The 26,825-nt window shown below is 30.4% G+C and overlaps 2 protein-coding genes across 7 annotated transcripts in view; one reads left to right on the top strand and one right to left on the bottom strand.

Moving 5' to 3' along the window:
* The first annotated feature begins 722 nt into the window (after positions 1-722).
* LOC143063725 (calcium-binding mitochondrial carrier protein SCaMC-2-like) lies at positions 723-17,009 on the top strand. The gene is made up of 10 exons (XM_076236057.1): positions 723-944; positions 2,837-2,963; positions 3,641-3,728; positions 4,021-4,135; positions 5,960-6,118; positions 6,701-6,853; positions 8,623-8,730; positions 9,813-9,980; positions 10,706-10,850; positions 12,525-17,009. The coding sequence occupies exons 1-10, from the start codon at positions 777-779 to the stop codon at positions 12,695-12,697; spliced, it is 1,404 nt and encodes a 467-aa protein (XP_076092172.1). The 5' UTR covers positions 723-776; the 3' UTR covers positions 12,698-17,009.
* Positions 17,010-20,942: 3,933 nt separating this feature from the next.
* The window catches only part of LOC143063723 (cdc42-interacting protein 4 homolog), a 41,442-nt gene continuing 35,559 nt past the window's right edge, over positions 20,943-26,825 (bottom strand). For all 6 annotated transcript variants that reach the window (XM_076236051.1, XM_076236050.1, XM_076236053.1 and 3 more), the window contains one exon: positions 20,943-26,156. In XM_076236051.1, coding sequence (XP_076092166.1) covers positions 25,993-26,156 — 164 coding nt within the window. In that variant the 3' untranslated portion in view covers positions 20,943-25,992. The remainder of the gene's footprint in view (positions 26,157-26,825) is intronic.

Raw genomic sequence — 26,825 nt, 5'->3', positions numbered from 1 at the left:
TTGATTATTGTAAATCTTGTAATGTAATGGACTGATTGATGGATTCATTTTTTGAAGGGTTAATCTCAGACGAGAATCACGGTAATCCACGGACCCCTTTACGAATTTTCATAATTTACCTAAAAATCTATGCAAATTTATCATTTCATATTCATTTGCACAAATACAGGGGTTTTAGTCAAGTAATTGCTTTAGCCCACGGTTCCTTTAAAACATAAGACCATAAGATTCCAAATCAACAAAATGGGTTCATTAACATAAAAGATTAAAAACAATAATCTCTAAAGTATGTTCAACTTAATACATGCAGTTCGTTTTAATGATAGAAATGGAACTCCCCTCCTCCTACCCACTACTATGAATAGGTTTTATAACCTGGATCCGATTGGAGCTCTCAAACTCCTCGCCGATGTTTGGGCGTACACTTAAAAATAGCCTAGCTACGCCACTGGGGACTAGCAAGCAATTTTTAATTGTGGCTTATTCAACGTCGAACCAATATTCCACTATAAACGAATGTTACTTTATACAAATATAAGGACTTTGTTAGCTAAATCTACAAATTTTATAAGATATTATGATTTTTTATTGCAATAGATTAATATGATTATGGTCTTGTATTATATAAACGTTGTTGAATACGTTTATTAAACTTTTATTGTGGCGATTAGCTAGAACATGTGCATTAACCAATTAGAAACGATCTTACATTCACTGCGGGATTGTTCAACCAAAATATCGTCTACTGTTGACAGGACCAGGACATACAGTTCACGATGTCTAGTGGCGAAGAAGACGCATACAAACTGAATCCTATGGAAACAGCTAAACTGAAAGAACTGTTTAACAAAATAGATAAAAATAGGGATGGAAAGATAGACATAATAGACTTGAGCACAGCGTTATCGGAGCTCAAAGTGGCACAATTGCCTGGTCATGCACAGGTGCTTTTTTACCTGTCCTTCCAGTTCATTAACTCTTTGAAAAACATTCTGAATATAAGATACGCCTACACATATTAACTAAATATTACATATTTCTCTTATACGTCAACAGTCACTAACAACTTGAAATGAAGTATCTACATCATTCATACATGAAAACTATAACTTGAGGTCTTGCTCTCTTTCTACACCACCCTGCCTCAATATTTCTCTAATAATATTTTTTATATGTTCCTTTAATAAATAAAATGATAGTGTTCATAGTGCCACAACATATTCTGCATGGAAAATATGTCTTTCTCATCAAGCCTTATTTGAAATTATAGATTATATGCCAGTTTGGTGTAGAGAGACATATTTTTTTAGATTTATACAGTCCCTGAGATTGTAACAGCCACTATCTTCCATCAGTTACTTTGTTCCGGCAGAACTTTTCAACTAGCTATTTCATTCTGATTTAACTTTCCAACTAGTTGTTTTATTCTGAGTGCAGTCGAAAAGTTCTGGAAAAGTAGCTAGTTGAAAAGTCCTGGAATATTAATATTGTAGCTAGTTGAATAGATCTGGCTGAACGGAACAACTAGTTACATCGTTCTGAATATACTATATTTCGTCCATTTTGTAGAAAGGGGGAAGAATGAGTATCAGTATATATAAGAGCTAATCATTAATTTACCAACTACCCAACACACTGAAAGGGGTTTCTTTTGGGACAAATATAAAAAAAGGCGCATGGAACTTTTGGGGAAATAATGAAAATTTTTTAAAATTTTGATGTACTGAGGGGGAAGAACAAACTCCCCAAGCATAAATTTAAGTTGTATTTCATAGCTCACATAATACGGAATAAGTTGCATTATCATGCAAATTTAGTATTCATAGTATTCTCAAGAGGGGGAAGAATACTCCCCTCGTCATGTGGGTCTTTGCATCAATTCTCCAAATGGAACTTTGTGACTGGTTGATAAGTTCCGTTGGAACTTTTGGGCTAGTTTGTTAGTCTGGTTTTGACTTATATTTGCCAAAGAGAAACTTCGTGGCTAGTTGATAAGTTCCTTTTGACTTTTGTAATCAGTATCTTGGTTTCCCTTTGAAAGGTTCAAATATAATATATGTTGCGCTTTTACTTTGCATCAATTCTCCAATTGGAACTTTCTGCCTGGTTGATAAGTTCTGTTGGAACTTTGGTGCTAGTTTGTTAGTTCCAATTTTGACTAATTTGGCAAAAAGGAACTTTCTAAATATATATAACTAGTTGATATGTTCTGTTGGAACTTTTCAACTAGTCACTTTGTTCCGGTGGAACTTTTAAACCAGAGGAAGAACAAAGTAACTAGTTAATAAGTTCCTCTGGAACTTTTCGGCTAGTTAGTTCTTTTCGTCCGGAACTTTCCAACGTTGGAACAAAAGATCATTTACAAGATTACCCCAATTAAAGCTGTCATCAGCATCCTGTGCAAAAAAAATAATTCTAGACTTGAACTATATAAATAATTTAAATTCTAAACTGATATATTTTGGTGCATATTTATTCAATGATAAGAGAAACTGATTGTTATAATCTCAGAGTCAGATTTAATGATATTTAAAAATTCAGGACTGGTCTTCATTCATTTCATTTTTAAAGGAAATGTTGAAATAAATTTCTTTAGCCAGGACCATTCAACTTCTTAATCTAATTTTGGGTATCCATAGTTTTCAATTCATTGTACATGTATAAAAATAACTTCTGCAGAAGAATTGAATATTTATCATTTTAACTAATTTTGGTTGTTGAGTTTGGCATCAATGATCATTTAGAAAAACAGTATAAACACAGTTATTTGCCAAGAATACAAATTTTTACACATATTGGATGAACAAAAATTTCACAAGTTTATTTATTTTTTCAGGAGTTTTTCCAGAGACACGACACAAATCATGATGGGCAAATAACATTCAAAGAATTTGTAGAATTTATTTCTGAGCACGAGAAAAGACTTCACGAGATCTTCACAAAAGTAGATGTAAATCGTGATGGTAAGTATGAATTCCTATGAATGTGACCAAAAAAAAATGTTTTAATTTTATTATACTACCATCAAAAAATTTTGAGGTTGTATATTGCTGTCATGTCGTTGTCTGAAGACATTAAGAGTTTCCGAAAGGAAGGGGGAGTAAAACAATTTTCTTTTTTTGGGGGGAAGGGTCAATATTTATTCTTCAAGATTTAAGAAAATGTCAAATTTCCATAAAAATAATTGGGGGATCACAATTGCTTATTCTTTGTATATAGTCTGAAAACAGATTTATTAAGTATTGCACAACAGGACAGTGTATCACTATTGCACAAAAGCAAGAACTCTTCAATTGAATTTAAATTCAAATCATTTAACCTATCTTATGTTCTTTGGCTAAATTTATTCTGTGTCAGAAACCTATAATGTGTCAAATATTAAATTACAATCCAAATTCAGACCGGTATCTTGAATATTGTGTCCATTTTTGCCCAAACTGTTCAAGTTTGGACCTTTTCTGTCATATCCAGCTGCGCTTAGCAAAGTTGTTTATTCTACATGTAGTTGGTTTTTTAAGAGTCTCAAGATACTCTTTTTCATATATTTTTTGTTCATATCTTTAAATATCATCTATTTTTCAAAATAAGATGGAACACAAATTGGAAAAAAAAAATATTTTAAAGTTTCTTTATATTTTAGGTTCTATTGATGTGAATGAAATAATGGAAAGTTTCAAGAAGCTAGGCATGAAGGTAGAAAGGAAAGAAGCAGATCAATTAATGAAAATGTAAGTATTAATTTTTCAAGTTTTGCTTTACTGCTCATTTCCTGGAAAGTTGGGGCATAATCTTATCTTGCCAGTTAAATGTTGAAATTTCTGTAACAATACTCTCCCAAAGTAAAGGATAAAATCTTTAGTCCAGAAAGAGTTCTCTATGGACATGGTTGACTATTTTATATAAAATGACGACATTGAACAAATTATAATGATTGAATTGCATGGGAGATGTTGTGACTCATCCCTTAAAAATATCCATTCTGTAAAATTAAAATTAAAGTAATAACTAATTTATTGACAGGATGGATAAAGATGGATCTAGGAAGATAAATTGGCATGAATGGCGGGACTACTTAATATTGTCATCTGGTGTGACTAAACTAGAGGATATACTTCATTACTGGAGACATGCAACAGTAAGTTATAGACAATAGTAGTAAATGCAATCTCATATGATCATATTGCTGTCCATGTTTAAGCTTTTACACTTTTGTAGCGGATGTTTTTTCAGGATCATGGAGTTTGTAAGCACCGTATTTGATTTTTCCTCTTTGAATGTCCAGAGTGCATATTAGTCATGTTTCATATATTTCTTAAACTGTTGTCAGGGACAAAAGAAGGTGTTTTTATGTGTGTCATTTTACTTTTCCAAGTTGCTTTCAAGTACTGTAAATTCAGAAATTATTCAGATGTTTTAATTATTGCGAAAAATGTGACAGGATTATAATTCCAATAATTCAAACTCGCATTTTGAAATTTTTTACATGAATTAAACAAGATTTTTCTCAATATCGCAAAAAATCAATTCTCATTAAGTCTAAAATGACAAAAAAGCAATAATAAATGCATGCAATAATATCTGAATTTACAGTATTGAAATCACATATATTTCTTCAAATAGTTTGCAAAGCATAGTTTTTTCTCCATGTAAATATTTATAAAAGACAGAACAGGTATGAGAAAATAATGCAATCATTAATGATGATAGATTTTTTGTTGTTAGCAAAGTAGACAATGTAATAAGTCAACATTTTTTTAAACATGTAACAAGATATAAAAGAAATAGACTGCAAAACATGATTTTGTTTTTAGTAGACATCAGTAATTAATTATTTCAATAAAGATGATTTTAAAAGTGCAAGATAAACAATAAATGTATTAGATAATAAATTATTTTTTCTGTGCCTTATCTCCCTTAGACTACATGTAACTGGTTATATCCAGTTAAGTTAAATGTACTTTCTTTATCAGTGTAAACAACATCATGCATGTTGTACATGATTTTGTGTGTAATTAATAAGGAAAACAACAGGTAAAACAGAGAGAGGTGTAATTCACCTGTCATTAATCATAAGATAAAACTAGATGAGGATGAAATACTTATGAAAAACATGTGACAACTTAATAAATTCATATGTATGCTAGATGGACACACATAATAAGATGTGATCTTCTAAATAATGAGGTAAGCACTGATTTTCTTTTGCATCTGTTTGCAATTGTGTATATGTGTGTGGCAAGATTGGGTTAATTTTTGGAAAGGGGGGCTCCCTTTTGATTTTTGTCAATTTTAAGATTATGCATTTCTAAGGGTTTTATTATTTAAAAAAAGGGGTATTTTCTTGTTTTCAGACATGAACTCAGAAATGCTTTGAGCAGTTTTCATAAAACTTTGGTGAATTGTTCATAGATCTATTGATTTAAGCTCCCTTTTAATTTTTACAAATTTTTGATTTTACATTTCTGAGTTATGGCATTTTATTCATAAAAGGGGGTATTTTCCAGTCTCAGAAAATTACTCAGTATACCAATAGCAGTTTTCATGAATTTTGGTTACTGGTTTATATCTATTAGATAACCTCCCTTAAGTTTTTGTTTTATTAATTTCTGATATGTTATAAAGGATTTATGGAACTTTATATGTTAAAAATAGTGACGGGCGTATCGTGCAGCCCTTTATTACCTTGTGAGGTGAGATGAGATTAAGCTGTAGTTATAGAGTACTGGTCATATGATAGTCCAGTTATCACTTTCAACATGATAAAATAAACAGATGCAGATTCATGTCAGCATTAACCATTAAATAACTTTCAATGCCTTTGCTATTTTTGAATCTTGGGTAAACATTAGTTTAGAACCCAACAATGACTTCTCTAGATCTTAATAAAGTGAATCTGTCCTATTGAGATATTCATTTCCAATTCTGAAATGTAAAATTTTAGAACTTGTAATCTTTGCAGATTATAGACATTGGTGAGAATGCCATTGTACCTGATGATTTTACAGAGAAGGAAATGCAGACTGGAATGTGGTGGCGTCACCTAGTGGCAGGAGGAATTGCTGGAGCTGTATCAAGAACAGCTACTGCACCGCTGGATCGTATTAAAATATTCCTACAGGTAAATTGAGCATCAAGATGAAATTTTCATCCTTCATCATCAATATCATGAATATGGAATTTTGTTATGATAATAATAGGTCAGGGATAATAATCAGTTATCAAATAAACATCTGTTTTCAGTTTCTGAATTTTTGTCTTAAGCAGAAAACACTAACAAATGTATGTAGGAAAAACAGGTTCAATGTCAATGCAAGGAATATGGGAGGAGCATGTTGTGACATAAAAAGAATTGTTACGATTTGTAACCACTTATTTACCAGACCCTTTTTATCAACCAAACCTTTAACTTGCTAGCATTATGATAACAGCTGCGAAGATGTTATAATTAATGGCGATCTTGTAGCAAACACATAACCCTATACTGTGTTTCTCTTTTCTACGATATCTGGTTAAGAAAACTTTTATTTTTGGAGGAGTGAAACCAGGAAGAAATAAACACATTTTACAACAATATCCCGTTGATTGTATTTAAGATTACCCAAAAATTGTTAAATTTTCAAAATTTGAAATTCTTCATATTTCCCCTTTTAATTAAGATCAGAATGAAAATGGCTTTTACTGTATAATTTCTTTCTTATAGGTTCATGGTAGTAAAAATTCAAATTATGGTGTTGTAAATGGATTGCAGTACATGGTCAAAGAAGGAGGAGTAAAATCTCTGTGGAGGGGCAATTTTATAAACGTTCTTAAAATTGCACCAGAATCTGCTATCAAATTTATGGCTTATGAACAAGTAAGTATTCAGAGTAAATAAAAGAGATAAACAAGTATCAAAACCAAAAACTGAATATAACAGAAAAATGAGATGTTGAAAAACATAACAAACATTCAATTGTTTCATAATAATACAAAACATTGCCACATTTAAGCAATTTTGTCATTATTATTTTTTTTTGTATTTTCTGTAAGCATGGTAAGGGTTGGATTTGAAAAATCATCTTTTTTGAAATGAATTAGGTTTTTTTTTAAACAAATTATAAATGAAAAATATGTTATTTATAAATTTTAGTACTGATCTACCTTTGACTGCTGTTTCCAATAAAGCATTGATTCATTCAGCTTGACATTCGTATTTTACATTTTTTCGCATTTGTAAAAATATTTCATTTCTGTTCTTTTAGTATCACATTAAAATAACCATGTTATTGAATTGTATCTTTGAAGTATTTTAGAATACAGTGTTCCAGCTAGGCCGTTTTCAGAGGGGGCGGCGCCCGCCCTTTTCCGAGTGGCGCCCTGTGCCCTTTTTACAGTTTCCAGGGCGCCCTGCCTTTTTTGAAGATCGATTGCATATTAATTTGCGTATTGATATGATACGCTAATTACTAAATTTTACCTGGGGAAAAGATTATGACTTTGTTTACCACCCCAAGCTAATCAATGGTTACAACTGGTGTCATAATCTGTTGTTATAGGTAATCCGTTTATTCGGTGGGTCATTAATGATCATCAACATTAATTCGTTCAAATAGAATCGGTCAGTCGGCAATTATCTTTGAAGAAATGTGCATACAACAACTTGGGCACAATTTGCGATGTTTACCGTAGTTTCATGGAAGAAACGTAATGACAGAAAGTTGGAAAACCATTATAAACTCGTTGAAGACATTGTTTTACTTGTTTTCTGTGAAATAAACAGAAAATTCAGACGTATTTGTCATTGACTGCCTTCATTTTTGATACGAAAATAACAAAATCGGCCACCATATTGTGATCATATTTACATCATATTTACGTACTGTTTATAATCCTCCAAAGAAGGAGCACACCCGAATAAAGAAAGATAACTCAATGATTCAATCTGATTTTTTTCCTAGCATTGAGTAACCCATTTACATATTCTAAAATGTGTCTCCATACTTCTTGCTTAAGAATATATATGTTTAGGTATTTATTTTGAGTTATGGGAAAAGTTAAAGAGGGTCTAAGTAGCAGTGTTGGTAGGGTGCCTTGGTCATCTTTTTCTGTATTCTTTATTTTTGATACTATTTTTCACTGTTGCTTTATATCCTAAAATTGTGAATTTACTGAGCACAGCTGTTTTGTGCTGTATTGCCATCAAGCACAGCAGGGGTAGAAAGGTGAAACTGGTAAAATGTGGTAGACCATAGAAACAGTATGAAACAGATCTCCTTTCAAAACATACTGCATATAAAGTTAACTGTGCCAAGCAATGATAAAAAAACTTGTGTGACAAGCTGCTTGACAAGTTTTTCAGCCTTAAAAGTAGAAAGATAGAGTTTTATATGGGCTAAAGATGTTGTTCTTGTATAACCTGTGATTCAACGAATAAACACAAATGTTTGATTAACATCTTTTATTAAAATATGCCCTTTTCATATTATCATATCGCGCGTTAAATGCCCTTTTTCAGGATTGGCACCCTGCCCTTTTGAAAACCTAGCTGGAACACTGGAATAAATTATATTTGTACAAAAATTAAAGAAACTGGAATCATACCTTCATTGACATAGCTTTATAATACAAACTTTCTTTTATTAGTATAAATCCTTGTTCAAAGGTGACAGAAGTGAAATTACAATGGTAGAGAGATTAATGTCTGGATCTTTGGCAGGAGCTACAGCACAAACAATTATCTATCCAATGGAGGTTTGTTATTAAGTGAAATATTCCCTATCACAGCCTGTTTATACCATAATAGAAGATATTTCAGGATTTCAGATTTTTTTATGGCAAAATTGAAAAAGCAAGACTATTGTGATAAGGTTAAGTTTATGGGAAACCATGAGTGGTATTTGGTATGGAAATGTATATAAGCATTGGCATATTATGTCCATGTAGATTTTTTTACCCGCCACCTCGGTGATGGACTATTGACTTAAACTTTTGCCTATTTTACACGTATTAGTTTGTGGTTAGGTCAGTTAAACAGTTTGAGAGGAACTATTAGTGGTTACTATTAGTCAATGATATTTGGTATGCAGATGTATAAGAATTGGCACATCTCATTTCCATGGAAACAGTTTGGCTGCTCCATCCACACCTGCTTCCACAAAATCCATAAAAATTGGTATCCAACAAACAATGATGAATCCACAGATTAGTGTTTCCAGTCTTAGTGTATATAACTTCAGGAATATATCGAGAGCTGATAGCAGTCAAAGTATAAGCAGAGCTGCATTTTCCTGTGGTGGATGTGCTCAAAAGGGACAGATTATTATATTTAGAACATAAAGGCCATCCCTACAGTACAGTAGAGAAACTGTTGCCTTTTCTAGAAATGGCCCAAGGTGATATACATCAAAATACTAACCTTGACTTGAATAATTCAGTATTACTCCATTAGTATGATGGCAATGCCTTCTATGAGAGGGGCAATACATGAAGGGATTTCTATATGACACTATGATATATGATATGATAAATAATGGGGAACACACTTTCAACACCAGATTTTCAGTAAAATTGCTTTGTGTTGTCTCTGAAAACTAAAAAATTAGTAAGGTGATACCTAACGCTACAGGGAGATAACTCTGTTTAAATCAGCTGAACAATTTAATCAGATTTATTAAAGTTTTCTCTGAATCCCACTTTTGACAAATATGTATAGTTTCATCTCATTGTATGTAAAAACATAAATAAAAAATAAATGTAAAAACTGTTTAAATTTTGACAGCAGTGTTGAGAGATGAAATACAATGAAATTAAAATTTTGACATTTGCTCTTACAGGTGTTAAAGACAAGATTAGCATTGAGGAAGACTGGTCAGTTTGATGGTATCATTGACTGTGCAAAGAAAGTTTACAAGTCAGAAGGAGCACAAGTATTTTACCGAGGCTATGTTCCTAATATGCTTGGTATTATTCCATATGCTGGCATAGATCTGGCGATATATGAGGTAAGAACTATCCACTATATATTAAGATTTACAACTTGTGAATGGTGTTTTTTGCTACAATCAATTTTCAATTAAAAATCATTGTTTAGTAATTAAAGTCTGTGACTTCAGCATGTTCAGAATTTTCCAAAGAAGAATCTGAAAGGAAATTTGCTTTTTGAGAAGTTTAAATTTTCTGTACATTTTTATTGCATTACCATTTTATCTGAAAATGTTTGTTGATATTGACTAAATGATGTTTAATTGAAAAATTATGTTACTGTGACTTGATAATAAGCCTTGCTAGCCTTGCTCTCCACCTATTAAAGATAATTATTGTTTCATCAAATCAAAATTCTTTTTCATTTTAACAAACTGCTGAAAGAACCACAGTCAAGTCATTAATGTTAGTAACAGGAGGTGATAAAAGAAAGCAAATCATATTGGCCCTCAATATAACCATAAATGATTTTCAATTTTTAATGGGATGATGATGACTTGAAAATCCAGCAGCAAATTAAATGCATAGTCCAGACCAGAACTTATTAATACAATATTCATATGAGCCCTATGATGCTTAATACTTAACAGACACACAAAGCTGGATTTTCAAGTTAAGAGTTTAAAGTTTTTAGTTAGGAAATGAATTAGTTTTCTAATTACTGTATTTTGCTATTTAGTTTAAATTGGAAAATGAATTCCATTTGGAAAACACACTTTTAGATATTGAAATTTCTATTTTTCAGACACTTAGAAACATCTACACAAAGAGAACAGGAGGAGCTGACCCAGGAATATTTGCATTATTAGCTTGTGGTACATGTAGTAGTACATGTGGACAGTTAGCTAGTTATCCCCTAGCTCTGGTCAGAACGAGGCTACAGGCACAACGTAAGTATTCTAAGACATTCGTAGAAAATGACAACACTTTGATTATTATGGATTAATGCAAATATTGGCAGTTTTTAACTTTCAGATTTAATAAGATTTACGGTGGTCCCAGGTTTTGTTTTTCTGAAAGGACTTGGTTTACTAACTTATTCTTTCTTTTTGGCTGAAGCAATTGTATAGGGTTTTTTTGAGAATTTATTTTTTATTGGAAATACTTTTAAGAGTTTTATATACTATATAGTCCTTATAAATGATTTTTTTTGGTCATACAGTCTTCTATAACTATGTATAAAGCAGTGATTATAAGTGATAAACACAGTTTTTAAAGGACAACATCAGTAAGCAGGATTACATTAAAACAAGTAATGAAAGTTACCAACCACTGTCCAATTTACTACATTTGTGTATCTTTAATAATTGAATAACAAGTTGATTCTGTGAATTTTATGTTCTAGAAAGACATGTAAAGACAAGTATGTATTGTTTGTGTGTGAACAAATGTTGTCACTGTAAATTAATCTTGCAATGTCATGTAAAATTTGTTTCAATAAACAATGCTCTGCCATCTTTGTACCTTCAAAAGTCATAAGAACTTCATCATAGGGAATAAACAAACCAAAAAAAGCATTGTTTTTGGGTTTTATAAGTTTTATATTTCGTTGTTTTAAGTGTTGTAAAAATTTTTTTGGAATATCTGATACAAGGCAATACAAGGGAATTTTTTGTGCATTTATTCTATTTAATTCTATTTTTTATTGGTGTTTATCATTTCATTTTTAAAATCTTGGTGATTTTTTTTTGTATTTTTTTAAACTAATTCAATTTTATGGTTGCTTGTGTGTTTTTTTTTTTTTTTTAAAGTATTTCTCATGAATTCTGAACATAAAAATCAGCATTTAACATGGGAGGATGATGTGTTCAATAAGTAACCTAAGTGTTGACATGACAATATATATTAATATCACTGAATATATTTATAAATTCATTAATTGAATTATTTTGCCTGGAAGAACTGTATATTGACTTGAACATAATAATTATGGGACATTCTGGTACAGTTAAACCTGCCTTGTTTCAGCAGTCACCTGTCTCTAACTGTCACTCTAAGACTCTCCCAAATGTATTCTTTATATAATTTAACTCTCTTCATCAATCACCTGTCTAACATAATCAATGGGCACCTACTTTTCGCGTGATATTATATGTTTATATATAATTATCTACCACTATAATCATGACAAAAAATATATGTGTTTAGTATTGAGATAAAAAACAGAATAGAAACCCTTTTGCAACAAAGATCATGAAAGAGGAGGTGTATTTGTGAATACTTCATGTTCTACTCTCTTCACTTTCCAACATTATCACTGAGTTATTTCTTGATGTATATTAATGCACTCTAAATGAAGGAAAATAATACAACATACATGTTATTTGAAAACGCTAATAAAAACAGTGGTTCCAATGACGATGGAAAATCGAAAAAACATTATTACTGCTGTCCAATTTTTAAATTTACAAACAAGAATGTCACTCTAAGAAATACTAGTTAAGTAATAATTTCCACATAAAAACATATTTGTCCTTCGTTCCTAGTACCTCATTCCTGACTTCCTTCAATTTCCTGTAAAATTGAGGAAAAAAAATTATCATATACATTGTGTTTTTTTGCAGGAGAAGGACATGACACAATGTCAGGAATGTTTAAGAAAATCATCAAACAAGATGGACCATTGGGACTGTATCGTGGCTTGACACCTAATTTTCTCAAAGTTCTTCCAGCAGTTAGTATAAGTTATGTGGTTTATGAAAAGACTCGGACTGCACTTGGTGTAAATATGTCTTAATGTAGATTTTTATTTAGGTGTTTATTATAAATACTTTATTGTAAGTGTCCATTATTAAACTGCGATACATTTACTACAATTTTATAAGCACTTGCATAATTAAGAGATTTAGACTAATGTTCAGGCTTTTTGATTGGAAGTTACATGCCATGTGACTGGAAATCAGACTGAGGCTGTCTTTATTTTTGTATCTTTCTTAGTTGGAACCTATTTATTTAGTTGATATTGTAACTTTTAAGGATATTTCGAGTGGTAGCAATTTTTTACAGTACAGAGTTTAAAAATTATATCTTTATGAGAATCGTTGATAGTAAAATTATTTTCTTTCAAAACCATTTTCTGCTGTTTACGAATTCTTTATATTGATAAGAAAAAAGGTTTGAGAGGACATAAATGCTAAAGTATGGTTGGTGAAAAGAATTTGTCCAAAGAAGTTAAGTTTGTCTCAATTTTTTTCAATTACGAGAAGATCTTCATGTTTTTCTTATTCTATCTTTCTGATTATATGCAATAGATAACGATATGTTATATTTTTATGCCCCACCTACAAAAGTAGAGGGGCATTATGTTTTCTGATCCCTCTGTTCGTTCGTCCGTCTGTGTGTCCGTTTGTCCCGCTTCAGGTTAAAGTTTTTGGTCAAGGTAGTTTTTGATGAAGTTAAGTCCAATCAACTTGAAACTTAGTACACATGTTCCCTATGGTATGATCTTTCTAATTTTAATGCCAAATTAGATTTGTTACCCAATTTTACGGTCCATTGAACATGGAAAATGATAGTGCGAGTGGGGCATCCGTGTACTTTGGACACATTCTTGTTTATTTGAAGTAATAATCATATCTTAGTAAATTATTAATTGTGTGCCATGTATTTTTGTTAAGGATATAGAAAACCATACTAACAGAGGCTTAAATCTCATATATATATATAGCTGTATTATTGTATTGTAATATTCAAATATTTATATAGTCAGTTATATAGAAACGGTTTGTTAATGTCTGAACCATTTTATAATTATTATAAGTTGATTGTTAATTTTGAAGTTTTTTATTTTCCTAATTAATCTGTTAGAAATTGTTTAAATTGATACTACAACATCCTGTTAAGTTTAAAATTTTTGCCACTCAATGTCTTTTTTCAAGATGATGAAAAGCTGCTTTAAGCCAAAAATATCTTTTTGGGATAGGATGTTCATATCTGTTTTAACAAAATAGATGAGCAAGATTATGATATGCTAAGAATGTTAAATTGACATCACAAATGACATTTCTGTACTAAAGTGACAACACTTACTTGTGCCATTTATTCTTTTCAATAAATTAGCATAATTTTGAAAGGATTATTATTTTTTGCAATTCAGGAATTATGAAATAACCTTGCCCTCACATCACTGCCCGAATGAAATAGCCAGTAATCATTCCCTACATTGACAACACTTTAAATTCAAAATTTTGAGCCAAAGAAATTTATAACCATTACATCATTCATATTTTCCCCATTTTTAATTTGTCTTGGATTTTAGTACTTACCTTTTTGCATTAAATTCATTGAATTCTATTATTTAAAACACAAATACTGACAATTATTTTAACTTGTTTTTGTTTATGTTTATTTACAAAGGCAGTGTTTTCCACAGGGCTATATAGCACTGTGAACCCGTCGCACTATATGTGTTTTTCCACAGTGCTCAGGACAAAATAAATTTATAATAAAATGTTTTATAAATGTGCTGGTATAATTTCCGAAAAGCAGTGCTATTTCAAATTGCAAAGTGCTACTTGTATATATGTGGGAGAACACAGAAAGGTGGTTTAGTTTTGTTTGCAGCAACTTTTGTTAAGTTTATTTTGTTAAATGATTACCCAATGGACCAACGGTTAGTTGTTTCCCCTTCATGATTTGGTTACTAAGGAATTTTGTATTTTTTTCATTGGTGCAGTTAAATTTTGTTATTTCTTTTGTTGTGAATGTTGCAAATAAATGTTAAGAATTGCAAACCTTCTCTGTCATCTACCTGCCTTAAATTTGTTTCAGAATTTTTTTATTTTTTTTATTAAAGACATGTATTCAGTCTTAACTGTGATGTAAAGTATTTGTTGTAATGTTTAATGCTCTTGAACTTTGTACTTAATTTGGCCTTTTAAACATTTTTGATTCAAGAGTCACTGATGAGTCTTTTGTAGACAAAGCACACATCTGGCTACACATTTTAAGCCTGGTATCAGTGATATGTTTGTTTTCAAAACATTTTACCATGACATATTTTTCTGAAGCATTCCAAAATTTTTGAGTACTTTTTTTTTATAGAAATTGGCTATGTAGAAATTTCCGTGTTTTTTATTAATTAGTTTGTTAAAATTGTCACGTCAAATTCACCAACTTACAATTCAAATGCATTTAGTATACATGTATTGGATGTAATTTAGCCATAGTCATTTGTATAAAACGACATTGATACTCATAATGTTTAAGTTTTGGGATTTCACAATTTCGAAATTTTAGTGAAAACCAAATTTGACATTGACAGTTTTATGTTATATATACATGATTTTAGATATATGATGTACATAAACAGCAGTTGATCTGAAAAAAGATAAGATGTAGTAGTTAGAAAAATAAGTTCAGTGAAAAGCTAATGGCAAATTTTTGTCTCTGGTTATATCTTATTTTCAATCGAAATTTTGGTAACATTTCAGTATTTAATGTGGTAGCATAATATTTCCTAAAGCATACAGTAAATTGCTGACAGTGGGTATCCTATCAATAGTGCAATTATTATACTCCCCCCCCCCTTCCCTCCAATTGCAAAAAAAGTTTTTTGGGAGTATATGTGAATCAATTAGTTTGCCTGTCTGAATTTCTGTCTGTATGTCTATGTGACTGGTAATTAACATCTTGATAGCGCTGCTGAGAATGTGCATCAAGGAATAAAGTCTCAGGTCTACATGTTTAAGGGGGAGATGATAAAACTTACATACTTCAATATTGCAATATGTGGTAATAGTCTTGAGGGGTGGGGTTTTATTTTTTAGTTTTGGTGTATGAACAATTAAATTGCTCTTTATTCTGTAGTTCTGTTTTTATTTTTGAACATTTTACAAATCTTTAGGGTTACTGTAATTAATATACAGCCCCCAACTCCCAGTTGATAAAACAAAGTGTTAAGCTACAAACTGCTGACAAGTTTTTTTTTTTGCGACTTGATGCTTTTTGTATAATTTAATCTTTGGTCTTTCCAGTTTCAAGATAGAAATGGAGAATACAAAGTAAAATCTTATTTGAAAAGGATGATCACCATATATTTGATTTACATTGTTTATAACTTGCAGGCATGTGTAATTTAGTGATTAAATATAGGAAAAATGATTATGAATGTTGGTTTACAAGTATGAATGAAAGTTGTGACTGATAATAAAAATATACAATATTGCTCATTTATTGAAAAATTCATGCATTGCACAACATGATTGTTTTTCATTGATAATGAATACAGATCTATATTGTTAAATGCTTCATGTATATTTATGTAAAAGAGATTGTAAAACAGAGCTTTGGTAACAATATTATATTTTAAACATAAGTCAATATTCAGGAACAAATCTGATGGAATTGATCACTTTTGAAAGGGTAAGTTATATTTGAGGAGGAGGATTCTTTTTTTTTTTTTTAATTTTTCATTTGATTTATATAAAAAGAAAAATGGAAATGGAAAAACAATTCTAACCTTTCTATGGATTTAAAAGACAAGCGTTTTTGATGCTTGATTGTTATACCTTTCAATATAGCTGCCATAAACATGGAATTTATGTGTTAAACAATTTTACATAAAAAAAGTACCTCTTTGAAGATTTTCTATACTCTTTGTGTTTTAGTTGACTACATATATGTATGTTTGTCTGTCTGTCTGTGAGTGTTTGTAGTTATGTCTTACAGAATGCTTGGGATTCATAGAAGTGTCTATTACGTCAGGTTGAGGATTACACCTGGAGAACTTTGCTTATATATGTACACCTTACATGTTTGCATTGAAATAAAGTAAATTTGGAATCATACAAGATATATGCTTATAAAACCAAAAATATTTATGAATGTTTGATATGTCATGTAATCTGCTGTCTTATATATTATAATGTGATTTAAATGTGATGATTCGTTAATGTTTTGATTAAATCTCATTTTTTTTACCCATAATTATTAATAATCTGAAATAGTTTGTACTCGTTGTAATGAACGTCCTGTTTAAAATGCAGGATATTTCTGCTTGTATTATATGTCACTATTTTTTTACAATTAAAAAAAAAAATACAAATTCACTGTGTGTTTGATGTTATTAATTGAAGTCGAATCAAATGTTGGTTTTTTTTGGTATTTTTTAAAAAGTTAACACTTATGAGTGGAAGTTTCAGAGAAATATTTTACTAATCATTTATCCTGTTTGAATATTTGTTTTGAAATTCAAATATTTCCAATTATTGCAAGCCCCACCAATCCATGGAAGAATCATGCTGGTTTGTCTGTCAAATGTCTATTGTCCTTGACCTCTTGGGGAAAAAAGTTTAGATTTATTGTAATGTTAATTTTCTCTCTTATTATTAGTAAAAGGATGACTATAATTGGTAGATTTGTACCTCATACATGTCAGATTGTGAGGTGGACATGTCCAACTGGCAGGTGTTATCTGAAATGGACCTCATTGTCACAGTTCAGAGCTTATAGTTAAGTATTTGTGTTTTGGTTTTTCTACCTCATTTGCACATTTCATTGCTCATTGTAAAGAATTTTTATACGACCGCAAAATTTGAAAAATTTTTCGTCGTATATTGCTATCACGTTGGCGTCGTCGTCTGCGTCGTCGTCCGAATACTTTTAGTTTTCGCACTCTAACTTTAGTAAAAGTGAATGGAAATCTATGAAATTTTAACACAAGGTTTATGACCACAAAAGGAAGGTTGGTATTGATTTTGGGAGTTTTGGTCCCAACATTTTAGGAATTAAGGGCCAAAAAGGGCCCAAATAAGCATTTTCTTGGTTTTCGCACTATAACTTTAGTTTAAGTTAATAGAAATCTATGAAATTTTGACACAAGGTTTATGACCACAAAAGAACGGTTGGGATTGATTTTGGGAGTTTTGGTTTCAACAGTTTAGGAATTAGGGGCCAAAAAAGGGCCCAAATAAGCATTATTCTTGGTTTTCGCACAATAACTTTAGTTTAAGTAAATAGAAATCAATTAAATTTAAACACAATGTTAATGACTACAAAAGGAAGGTTGGTATAGATTTTGGGAGTTTAGGTCCCAACAGTTTAGGAATTAGGGACCAAAAAGGGACCCAAATAAGCATTTTTCTTGGTTTTCGCACCATAACGTTAGTATAAGTAAATAGAAATCTATGAAATTTAAACACAAGGTTTATGACCATAAAAGGAAGGTTGGTATTGATTTTGGGAGTTTTGGTCCCAACAGAATAAGGGGCCCAAAGGGTCCAAAATTAAACTTTGTTTGATTTCATCCAAATTGAATAATTGGGGTTCTTTGATATGCCGAATCTAACTGTCATGACTGTGTATGTAGATTCTTAACTTTTGGTCCCGTTTTCAAATTGGTCTACATTAAGGTCCAAAGGGTCCAAAATTAAACTTAGTTTGATTTTAACAAAAAATGAATCAGTTAGGTTCTTTGATATGCTGAATCTAAAAATGTACTTAGATTCTTGATTATTGGCCCAGTTTTCAAGTTGCTCCAAATCGGGGTCCAAAATTAAACTTTGTTTGATTTCATCAAAAATTGAATAAATGGGGTTCTTTGATATACCAAATCTAACTGTGTATGTAGATTCTTCATTTTTGGTCCTGTTTTCAAATTGGTCTACACTAAAGTCCAAAGGGTCCAAAATTAAACTTAGTCTGATTTTAACAAAAATTGAAATCTTGGGGTTCTTTGATATGCTGAATCCAAAAATGTACTTAGATTTTTTATTATGGGCCCAGTTTTCAAGTTGGTCCAAATCAGGATCTAAAATTATTATATTTAGTATTGTGCAATAGCAAGTCTTTTCAATTGCACAGTATTGCGCAATGGCAAGAAATATCTAATTGCACAATATTGTGAAATAGCAAATTTTTTTTAATTAGAGTTATCTTTCTTTGTCCAGAATAGTAAGCAAGAAATATCTAATTGCAAAATATTGTGCAATAGCAAGATTTTTTTTTAATTGGAGTTATCTTTCTTTGTCCAGAATCAACTTAAATCTTTGTTATATACAATATACAATGTATATTCACTTTTTACTACCAACTGATAAATTAAAATAATCTTTACCATTCAGTGATAACAAGCAGTTTTTTTACATCTTAATATTTTATGATGTATTTAAATGAGTAGTTATTGTTGCAAACTCCATTAGAAATTTTAATTGAGATTAGTTTTGGAATAAGGGAAAGGGGGATGTGATTAAAAAAATTGGGTTCAATTTTTCTCATTTGAAATTTCATAAATAAAAAAGAAAATTTCTTCAAACATTTTTTTGAGAGGATTAATATTCAACAGCATAGTGAATTGCTCTAAGAGAAAACAAAAATTTTAAGTTCATTAGAACACATTCATTCTGTGTCAGAAACCTATACTGTGTCAACTATTTAATCACAATCCAAATTTAGAGCTGAATCCAGCTTGAATGTTGTGTCCATACTTGCCCCAACCGTTCAGGGTTCAACCTCTGCGGTCGTATAAAGCTATGCCCTGCGGAGCATCTGGTTAGTTTTGGTATGTTTTTGGGATACGATTGCTTTCAAGCAATCTGTAGACTTATACTGGTGGCTCAGAGCATTGCCCTCACGTCAATCGTTTTATTCTAAACATGAAGGAACATCTCAGATTCTTATGATTGTCTTGCTTTAAAAGGTAAAAACAAACAAAGGGATTGAACTTAATCAACTTTCCTATAATGTTCTTTTCATAATCTTCATGTTTGATAATTCCCTCGACTTATATGCGTGTTTTTAACAACACGGAAAATCAGAATTAAGCAGTATTTATATTTAGTGTTTTTATAAATTTAGAAACACGTCAGAGGGACTTCCCAGTTTTGATAAAATGTGAGAGTTCTCTGAATACCGATAAATCTATTTCTGTCATATAAGAACTGAAGTGGAGTTTTTCTTATATGTTACCGTTATGAAACTGATTTTTGAGATTGTACTTCCATAAAGAAATAGAGAACCATCTAGGTCGTTTAATAAACATTTAATATATCTTGCCCCAGGGTTTGTTTTGGAAATTATTCGCATGCGTATAGTTTTCTTGACTTCAAGGGGTTTTAGATTGAATGGTTGATCTGGATTCCCCACTCAATTAATTAATTTATAACTCGTGGGATCTTTTCTATGAATGTCTGCTATTGAGGGTTATTGTTGTTGCATAATTTTAAATCATATGCATCATTTAAATTAAAATAAATGTATTCCATATTGTAGAACACCCCTTCAGGCGAAATGGAGTCTTCCATATTATCGTTTTGAGTTGTCTCCCTTCCGGAAGTATCTTCCGTGAATTCTGAACCTAAACAAGACGTCAAGTATTAGCTCGTTCTGTCAATAAACGTCGTATTATATTAGAAAACGAATGCAATTTAAACCGATAAATGTGTACGGAAAGGAGTCATGATCACTGACCCAAAGGAAATTAAATATTTAAAGAGTTAGGAATGGGGTTCCTCCTAGAATTTACGTAGGAAAATAGGTGATAAGATACGAAGTGAAATACCTTCTCTCACTCTCACTCTTGAGTCTCAGTGACTGCTGTGGAAAGTAAACTTGGAATTGATAGTACAAAAATAAAACAGAATAGGCCTAATTACATTATTCATACACTTTTATCCGGGTTTGGCTATTTTGTAACTATTTACATGTGCAGTTGAATTAGTTTTGAAAATAATTTATCCAGCTACATGTACATGTATACATGTGTCAATGAAACAACGGCAATCGTATCCCTCAGAGCAATCTGCTCTTTGATTCTAATACTGTTTGCAGCAAGTCAACTATATTTGGTGTTTGGAAATATTTTACTATGTACATGTCAGCAAGACAGGTTACTCATTTTCATGGTTAATTGGTGTTAAGTTAATGTTGTTTGGTCTTTTTTCAAGGTACATGTATTATTGAAACGTTTAAAAAAATAAAAGCAGACTGAGCTGGATTGATGCAGAAAAAAATGGCAAACCAACAACAAATTAATTAAAAACAAATTAACTTTTCATTCAGATTTATTTTTTTAAGTTTTGAATTGCATTATCATTGTATAAACAAAACTGTTAAGTATATATATATAATAGAATAATAAAAATTTGGCACTACCCTTAGGGAGTCAATATGACAGCAGTCTAAGGATGTCCACATAAAATGCAGATTATATTTATATGTACAAATACAAACAATTAGAGAGAGCCATTGTAGATTATCATTGATTTGTCCATTAAATATTTGAACCTTTAAAGATTAGGGAGCAACCATTTCACTTTGGGGCACACAAAGAGGCTTGTGACCTCTGATAATTGTAACTTAAACTTTTATACCCAAACATTTTTTGTACCGGTACATGTACTTCCTTTATTTTGTTTGTCAGTTTGTCTTTGATTTTTATTTTTTCTATGGTTCTGAATTTTGAATTTGCAAATTTCCTTATCTCTCCAATAAATATCAAATGATTGCTTCCAATCTAAAATCAAAACAACTGTTTTTAACTCAATTAAACTCCACAAAATTATTCTTTTACAAGATTTCACTGGAATATAAGAATTCAATTATTACCATTCAAATGATTATTTATGTGAAACTTTTATTCATTCAGACCAAAGGATAACATCTTGAACGGCTGGAAGACATTTTTTCAGATCTTCAATGGTTTTATAAAATAAGTTACTTCCCAGATACACTTTCATTGATACTGTCTTTTCTTTTTTATAGTTGCCTCAGGATTAATAAAATATGCAAAATGTTAGTTTAGCACTAGAATCAATCATTTTAAATCCCATTCTATGTATAAAACAATACAAAAGTATATCAATCAATGCAATAAAGTATAAAAGTGTTTTGAAAAAAATATCATACTTTATTTAGTGTATATGTCTTCAGGATTACTTTAATATAATGTTTTACAATACATGAATAAACTACATACTGTTAACCAGTAACTCAATGTGGAACTTAAAGTAATCTTTTCTGGGTAAAACCTTTATAAAATACTTTTCATTTAGCGAACAAAACAAATGATAATCTTCAATGGGGACTAAAATTGTCTCAATTCTTGTGACTGATTTCATTTAAAAGACTTTGGTTCGATGCCAATTATTTTTTATGCATTTGAAGTTCATGGTTACTAAAGTTAAGAGGCCTGGAAAAATGAAGGTCTGAAATAAACAACTAGGAACTAAATATTCCATCAAAAATCAGCCACAAGAAAAAAAGTACTTCGAAGCAATTAATTGTTCACAGACAAATCGACAGACGTCGCAAGACATGGTTTACGAGACTAAATATCATTATGTAATTCAAGAGACAGAAACTGATTGTTTAAGTTTAAGGGAAAATAAAGATAAAGTACAATAATGACTTCTATAAGAAGTATTTTCACCAAAAATGAATTCAGAAAGTTGCCATTTAAAGTTTTTTTATTGCAGTCAAAAGTCTGATTTTCAACCAAGATTTGTGAAATGAACTGTTACCGTAAATTAAGACAACTATAACATTGCATAAAATAACTCTATTATATTCTTATGTCCGATTTATGTATTGAGCACATAATTTTGAGCTACTGAAACAAGTTCTACTAGTTGTACATAAAATGAAATAGCTTTTGAAATCATGTATTTATCAATTAATTGTGAAATCATTTACACTATAATGTCTTGCAATATTAACTTATATAAAAATTAACACTACAAAATGATAGAAAGTCTGAAATCAGTATAACTACATTACAAGTGTCAGAATACATAAATATAATTTCCATATTTTATGTGGTTTTAATCATGATATGAATGATTTAAGAATGACTTCATGAATCAAATGTATAGATCTCTGAATAGGGAAAAAAGGGGGAGGGGAATTACAAAACTCAACAGATCCAGCTCTGAGTATCCAACAAAGCAAAATAAATCACATCACAGAAGATAGCTCTAGTTAACAGATAAACAAAGATAAGCAAATACACTTATATATCACTCAAGCTGAATATAGCACAACTCCACAATTTATAGCATACCACACACATCCAAAATAACAGATAGCACATACTATATCATACAGCACACTACAAGTCTCTCATTAGCATACTTTATATATCTTATAGAACAGAGTTACAGTACATAATTTATAGAACAGAGTTACAGTACATAATTTACATGTATATCTACAGAATAAAAACTATGAAGACTTCAAATTTATTTGAATATCGCTTTGATTCATGGATTGGTTCTAGTGCAGAAATAGATTACAGGTAACATCAGTATTACATGATTACGCCCTATTGTAACCTAAGACTCCAAAATTAGACTTGAGAAATCAGTATTAGTGTATTGGTTGATGTCCTCCTTTAAATAAAATAACTTCCCAAAGAACTGCAGTGATCAACAGCCCCTGAAACAATCAATGACTGTGTGGAGCCAATACGGATAATCTAAAAAAAAACTTCGTAATTTCCCAATTTTTTCATAAATTCAAGCAAATGAAAAGTTTTTTGCTTTTCCTTGTAGATTGTGGCGGACATTTCATTTCATCAAAAATTAGGACCAGACAATTAACAACAGCTTCCTGCCATATCAAGTTTGTTTTTTTTTTAATTTGACTTTTCTCAATTTAAGTTATAAACAAAAATTTCTTTTCAATTTTTTTTTTATGTCAAATTAATGACTTTTTGACAATAAATGTGGGAAATGCTATCAGAAAATAGTATTATAATGTCAATCACAGCCACAATAAAAAAAAATTCTGAAAACTAAAATTTGAATCTTTTTGTCTGACATATATATCAAATATAGGTACGATGTTAAGAAACTGAATTTTAATGTCTGGTATACAGTACAACATAGATTCCAAAGAATTTGCTTGTGAAAGTCATGGAACTTTATTTATCTAGGAAAAAAATGTGTAAAAGCACCAAATACCATAAAAGAAACTTGCATATAAAAAGGTTGTATAATATTGAGTTGTTACGTTTATCTAATAATAAATTACACATAAAAACAGGGGGGCAAACCATACATACAAAAAATGCTTCAGAACACATCAAAATACAGTTAACTTATATGTATATGTTGTATATATACATTGATAAAAAGTACACAAAATCTACATATGTATTATGGAGATAGAAATGGTTTGATTCAACATATTACATTAATGAGTAAGATATGAAATAAATTAAAACACTTAGTACAGAGTACATGTTACAATTCGATTAAAATCTGATGAATGAAAATATTACTATCTTTTGTTATCCCTAGAATGAATTTTTTTTAAACAATTCTTTCTTGATAAAAATTATGGGGTGGAAATAGAATATTCTGTGCAAAATTCTCTTCTGAAGTAACTGTATAAGTTGGATGTTACTCATATTCAGAACTATATTGTACCTCACTTGAAAAAAAATGTTTCATTTTTTTTCAGATTATGTTTTAAATATTCTTCTGTTTGTACATTTGTTTTTCTCAAAATTTGCAATAAAAATAAATGCTAAAAAAAATATTCGTTATTTATTCAATTCAGATTTCTATATTGAAAATACTAAAGTATTGTTTTCAAACATCTAAAGATTTTTCAAATTGTCAATTTCTCGAAAATAATGCTGTAATACTGATTGCTAACAAATAGCTTGTTAAGCAGAAGCATGTATAGTCATATTGGGCACATCTTTGATATATTTCAATAATGTAACACAGAGGACAAACTCCATTTCAATGATTGTAGATTTTTTGTATGTGAAATTTTTCAAAGCAATTAAATATTAGCGGGTACAACTACAATCATGTCTATCTTTTATTTGACTTCAGTCTCAATATCATTGATTAAATCTATCGTGGTTTTGAATTAGAAAAAAAAATGAAGAAAAACCTTTCATAATGAAATATGGTCCCCTCATTTTTTCTATGCATGTAAATTTTGTGAACAATTTTTGTAAAAGTTATTTATTTTGTATAAATGATCTAAACATTTGGTTTAACATTCCAAAAAAAACTTTTCAATCAATTAGAATGTGTTCTCTCTAAGTACATAGAGAGTTGATTGTCTTTATTTATTTATCTATGAAATGATTTGATAAGGTGTGATTATTTTTTTCTTCTTGAATAAAGTAAGAAAATAGTCAAAAGATTTGGGGATATTTATAAAAGTGATTGCATATTCATTACTTTAATTAACAAAGATGTTTACAGAGTTAGAGAAAGTAAAAAAAGAAATTTGAATCTAGATAAAATATGGAGATTAACATTAAAAGAAGCATCTCACTACAGTGATTCCACATTTCTAAGTATTACAATTACATAAAAACTTTACAGCACAGAGACCATAACTTAAGTTATCTCCCCTTTTTGAACAAGAGAACTATAATTCAATCATGGTATGTATATAAGCTAACAAATACAGTTCATCTATAGACACTGAGAATTAAAAAAAAAATATTTACAAAATTGCACTGTTCGCCATGTACAATCATGACAATATTTATCATTGAGATTGTTACTAAAGGCAATAATGGTCATACTTTAGGGTAATATCACTTATATTGACTGGTCACATGATAATAAATTAGCAAGTAGCATCCCTCCTGACTTGTCAATGCTAAGAAACATTGGAAGTTACATATCATTTGTTAGTTGGTTAAAGACGACAAATGCTAGTAAAAATTAAAGTAATTAAAAAACACTGAGTGATACTAAGAAATCTTTTATCTTATTCTTGTTCCATCACTTCATTTTTTGAAATGAACTAATACATAAAAATCTTAAACATAAAAGATAAAAATCCAAATCTAGCATTTGATGCAAAAAATAATTAAAAAGTAAAATTATCTCATTAAAAAAGTCGACAGATTTATCTCTCAACAGACACTTGTATATTTACACCTCAATACTTTCCATAAAATATAATTTCAATACATTATAGTCAGTCGTATGATATCATGATCTATTTATAGTCCATTTCAGAAAGTTATATAGTTCTTGAACATTTTGAGACTTTTCTCTCAAGTTTAATGATTATCTCCCCTTTGCATTAGCATTTTATGTCATGAAAGTGTTTTAATCAAACTTCATCTTGATCAAAGAAATGTATTTGTATGTATGATGTAGGTACAAATCCTTCTCCCTCATCTTTTTTTCTTACTCTTGTCCATCCATCACCTTGATCCTGCTCTAACACACTCATTTCTTCATTCTCTTCCATTGTAACAGAACCTTCATTTTCAGCTACAAAAACACAAATGTGAAATAAGTGAGTAAAATATTCTTAAATCTTGTTAACTATTTATTCTAGGCACAAGTCTGATTTTAAAATCATTTTCAAACCAATGAATTGGACATATGCTGGCCATACATCTGAAACCTGTTTTCCAGCTAACATGTTCTAAGGCCAAAACAAAATATATGTCTGTTTCCTGCTTCCAAGGCAAATAAATCAGGGTCGGTAGGTCGGGATTTTTTTTTTTTTTTTTTTTTTTTTTTTTTTTTTAATTTTTGCACTCCCTGTCAGATTTGCAGTCGGTTACATGTCATTTTTGGTTAAGGTCCTGTACCCCAAAATGATTTAATCCCTTTAAAGAAGCTTTAATTGAATAATCCTCCCAGTGCTAACATTTTTTAAACCTTAATTGTAGCACATTTGTGCTGGGAGCAGCCATTTTGATTGTTTGGGCAGTAAAATACGGATCTGGATCGGACCGGAAATGAATTTTTCCGGACCGGAAACGATTTTTTTCCGGATTTGAATAAAAAGATCTAGGGTCGGGGGGTTTGAGCCAGGGTCGGTCGGGAAACAGGAAACAGACATATATTTTTTTTTGGCCTAAACTATCTCCAAACTCAAATTGCGTCTTATACATTATTTTCTTTGTGTTTTCATTTTAGAAACAGTTTACT

The sequence above is a fragment of the Mytilus galloprovincialis genome, chromosome 2 (assembly GCF_965363235.1).
Source record: "Mytilus galloprovincialis chromosome 2, xbMytGall1.hap1.1, whole genome shotgun sequence".
NCBI lineage: Eukaryota > Metazoa > Mollusca > Bivalvia > Mytilida > Mytilidae > Mytilus > Mytilus galloprovincialis.
This window is presented reverse-complemented; position numbering and strand designations above follow the sequence as displayed.

Coding starts and splice junctions, on each gene's coding strand:
- LOC143063725 (XM_076236057.1), top strand. CDS start 777: ATGTCTAGTGGCGAAGAAGACGCATACAAACTGAATCCTATGGAAACA. Junction 8,731..9,812: donor CAATTATCTATCCAATGGAG/GTTTGTTATTAA, acceptor TTGCTCTTACAG/GTGTTAAAGACAAGATTAGC. Junction 10,851..12,524: donor AACGAGGCTACAGGCACAAC/GTAAGTATTCTA, acceptor GTTTTTTTGCAG/GAGAAGGACATGACACAATG.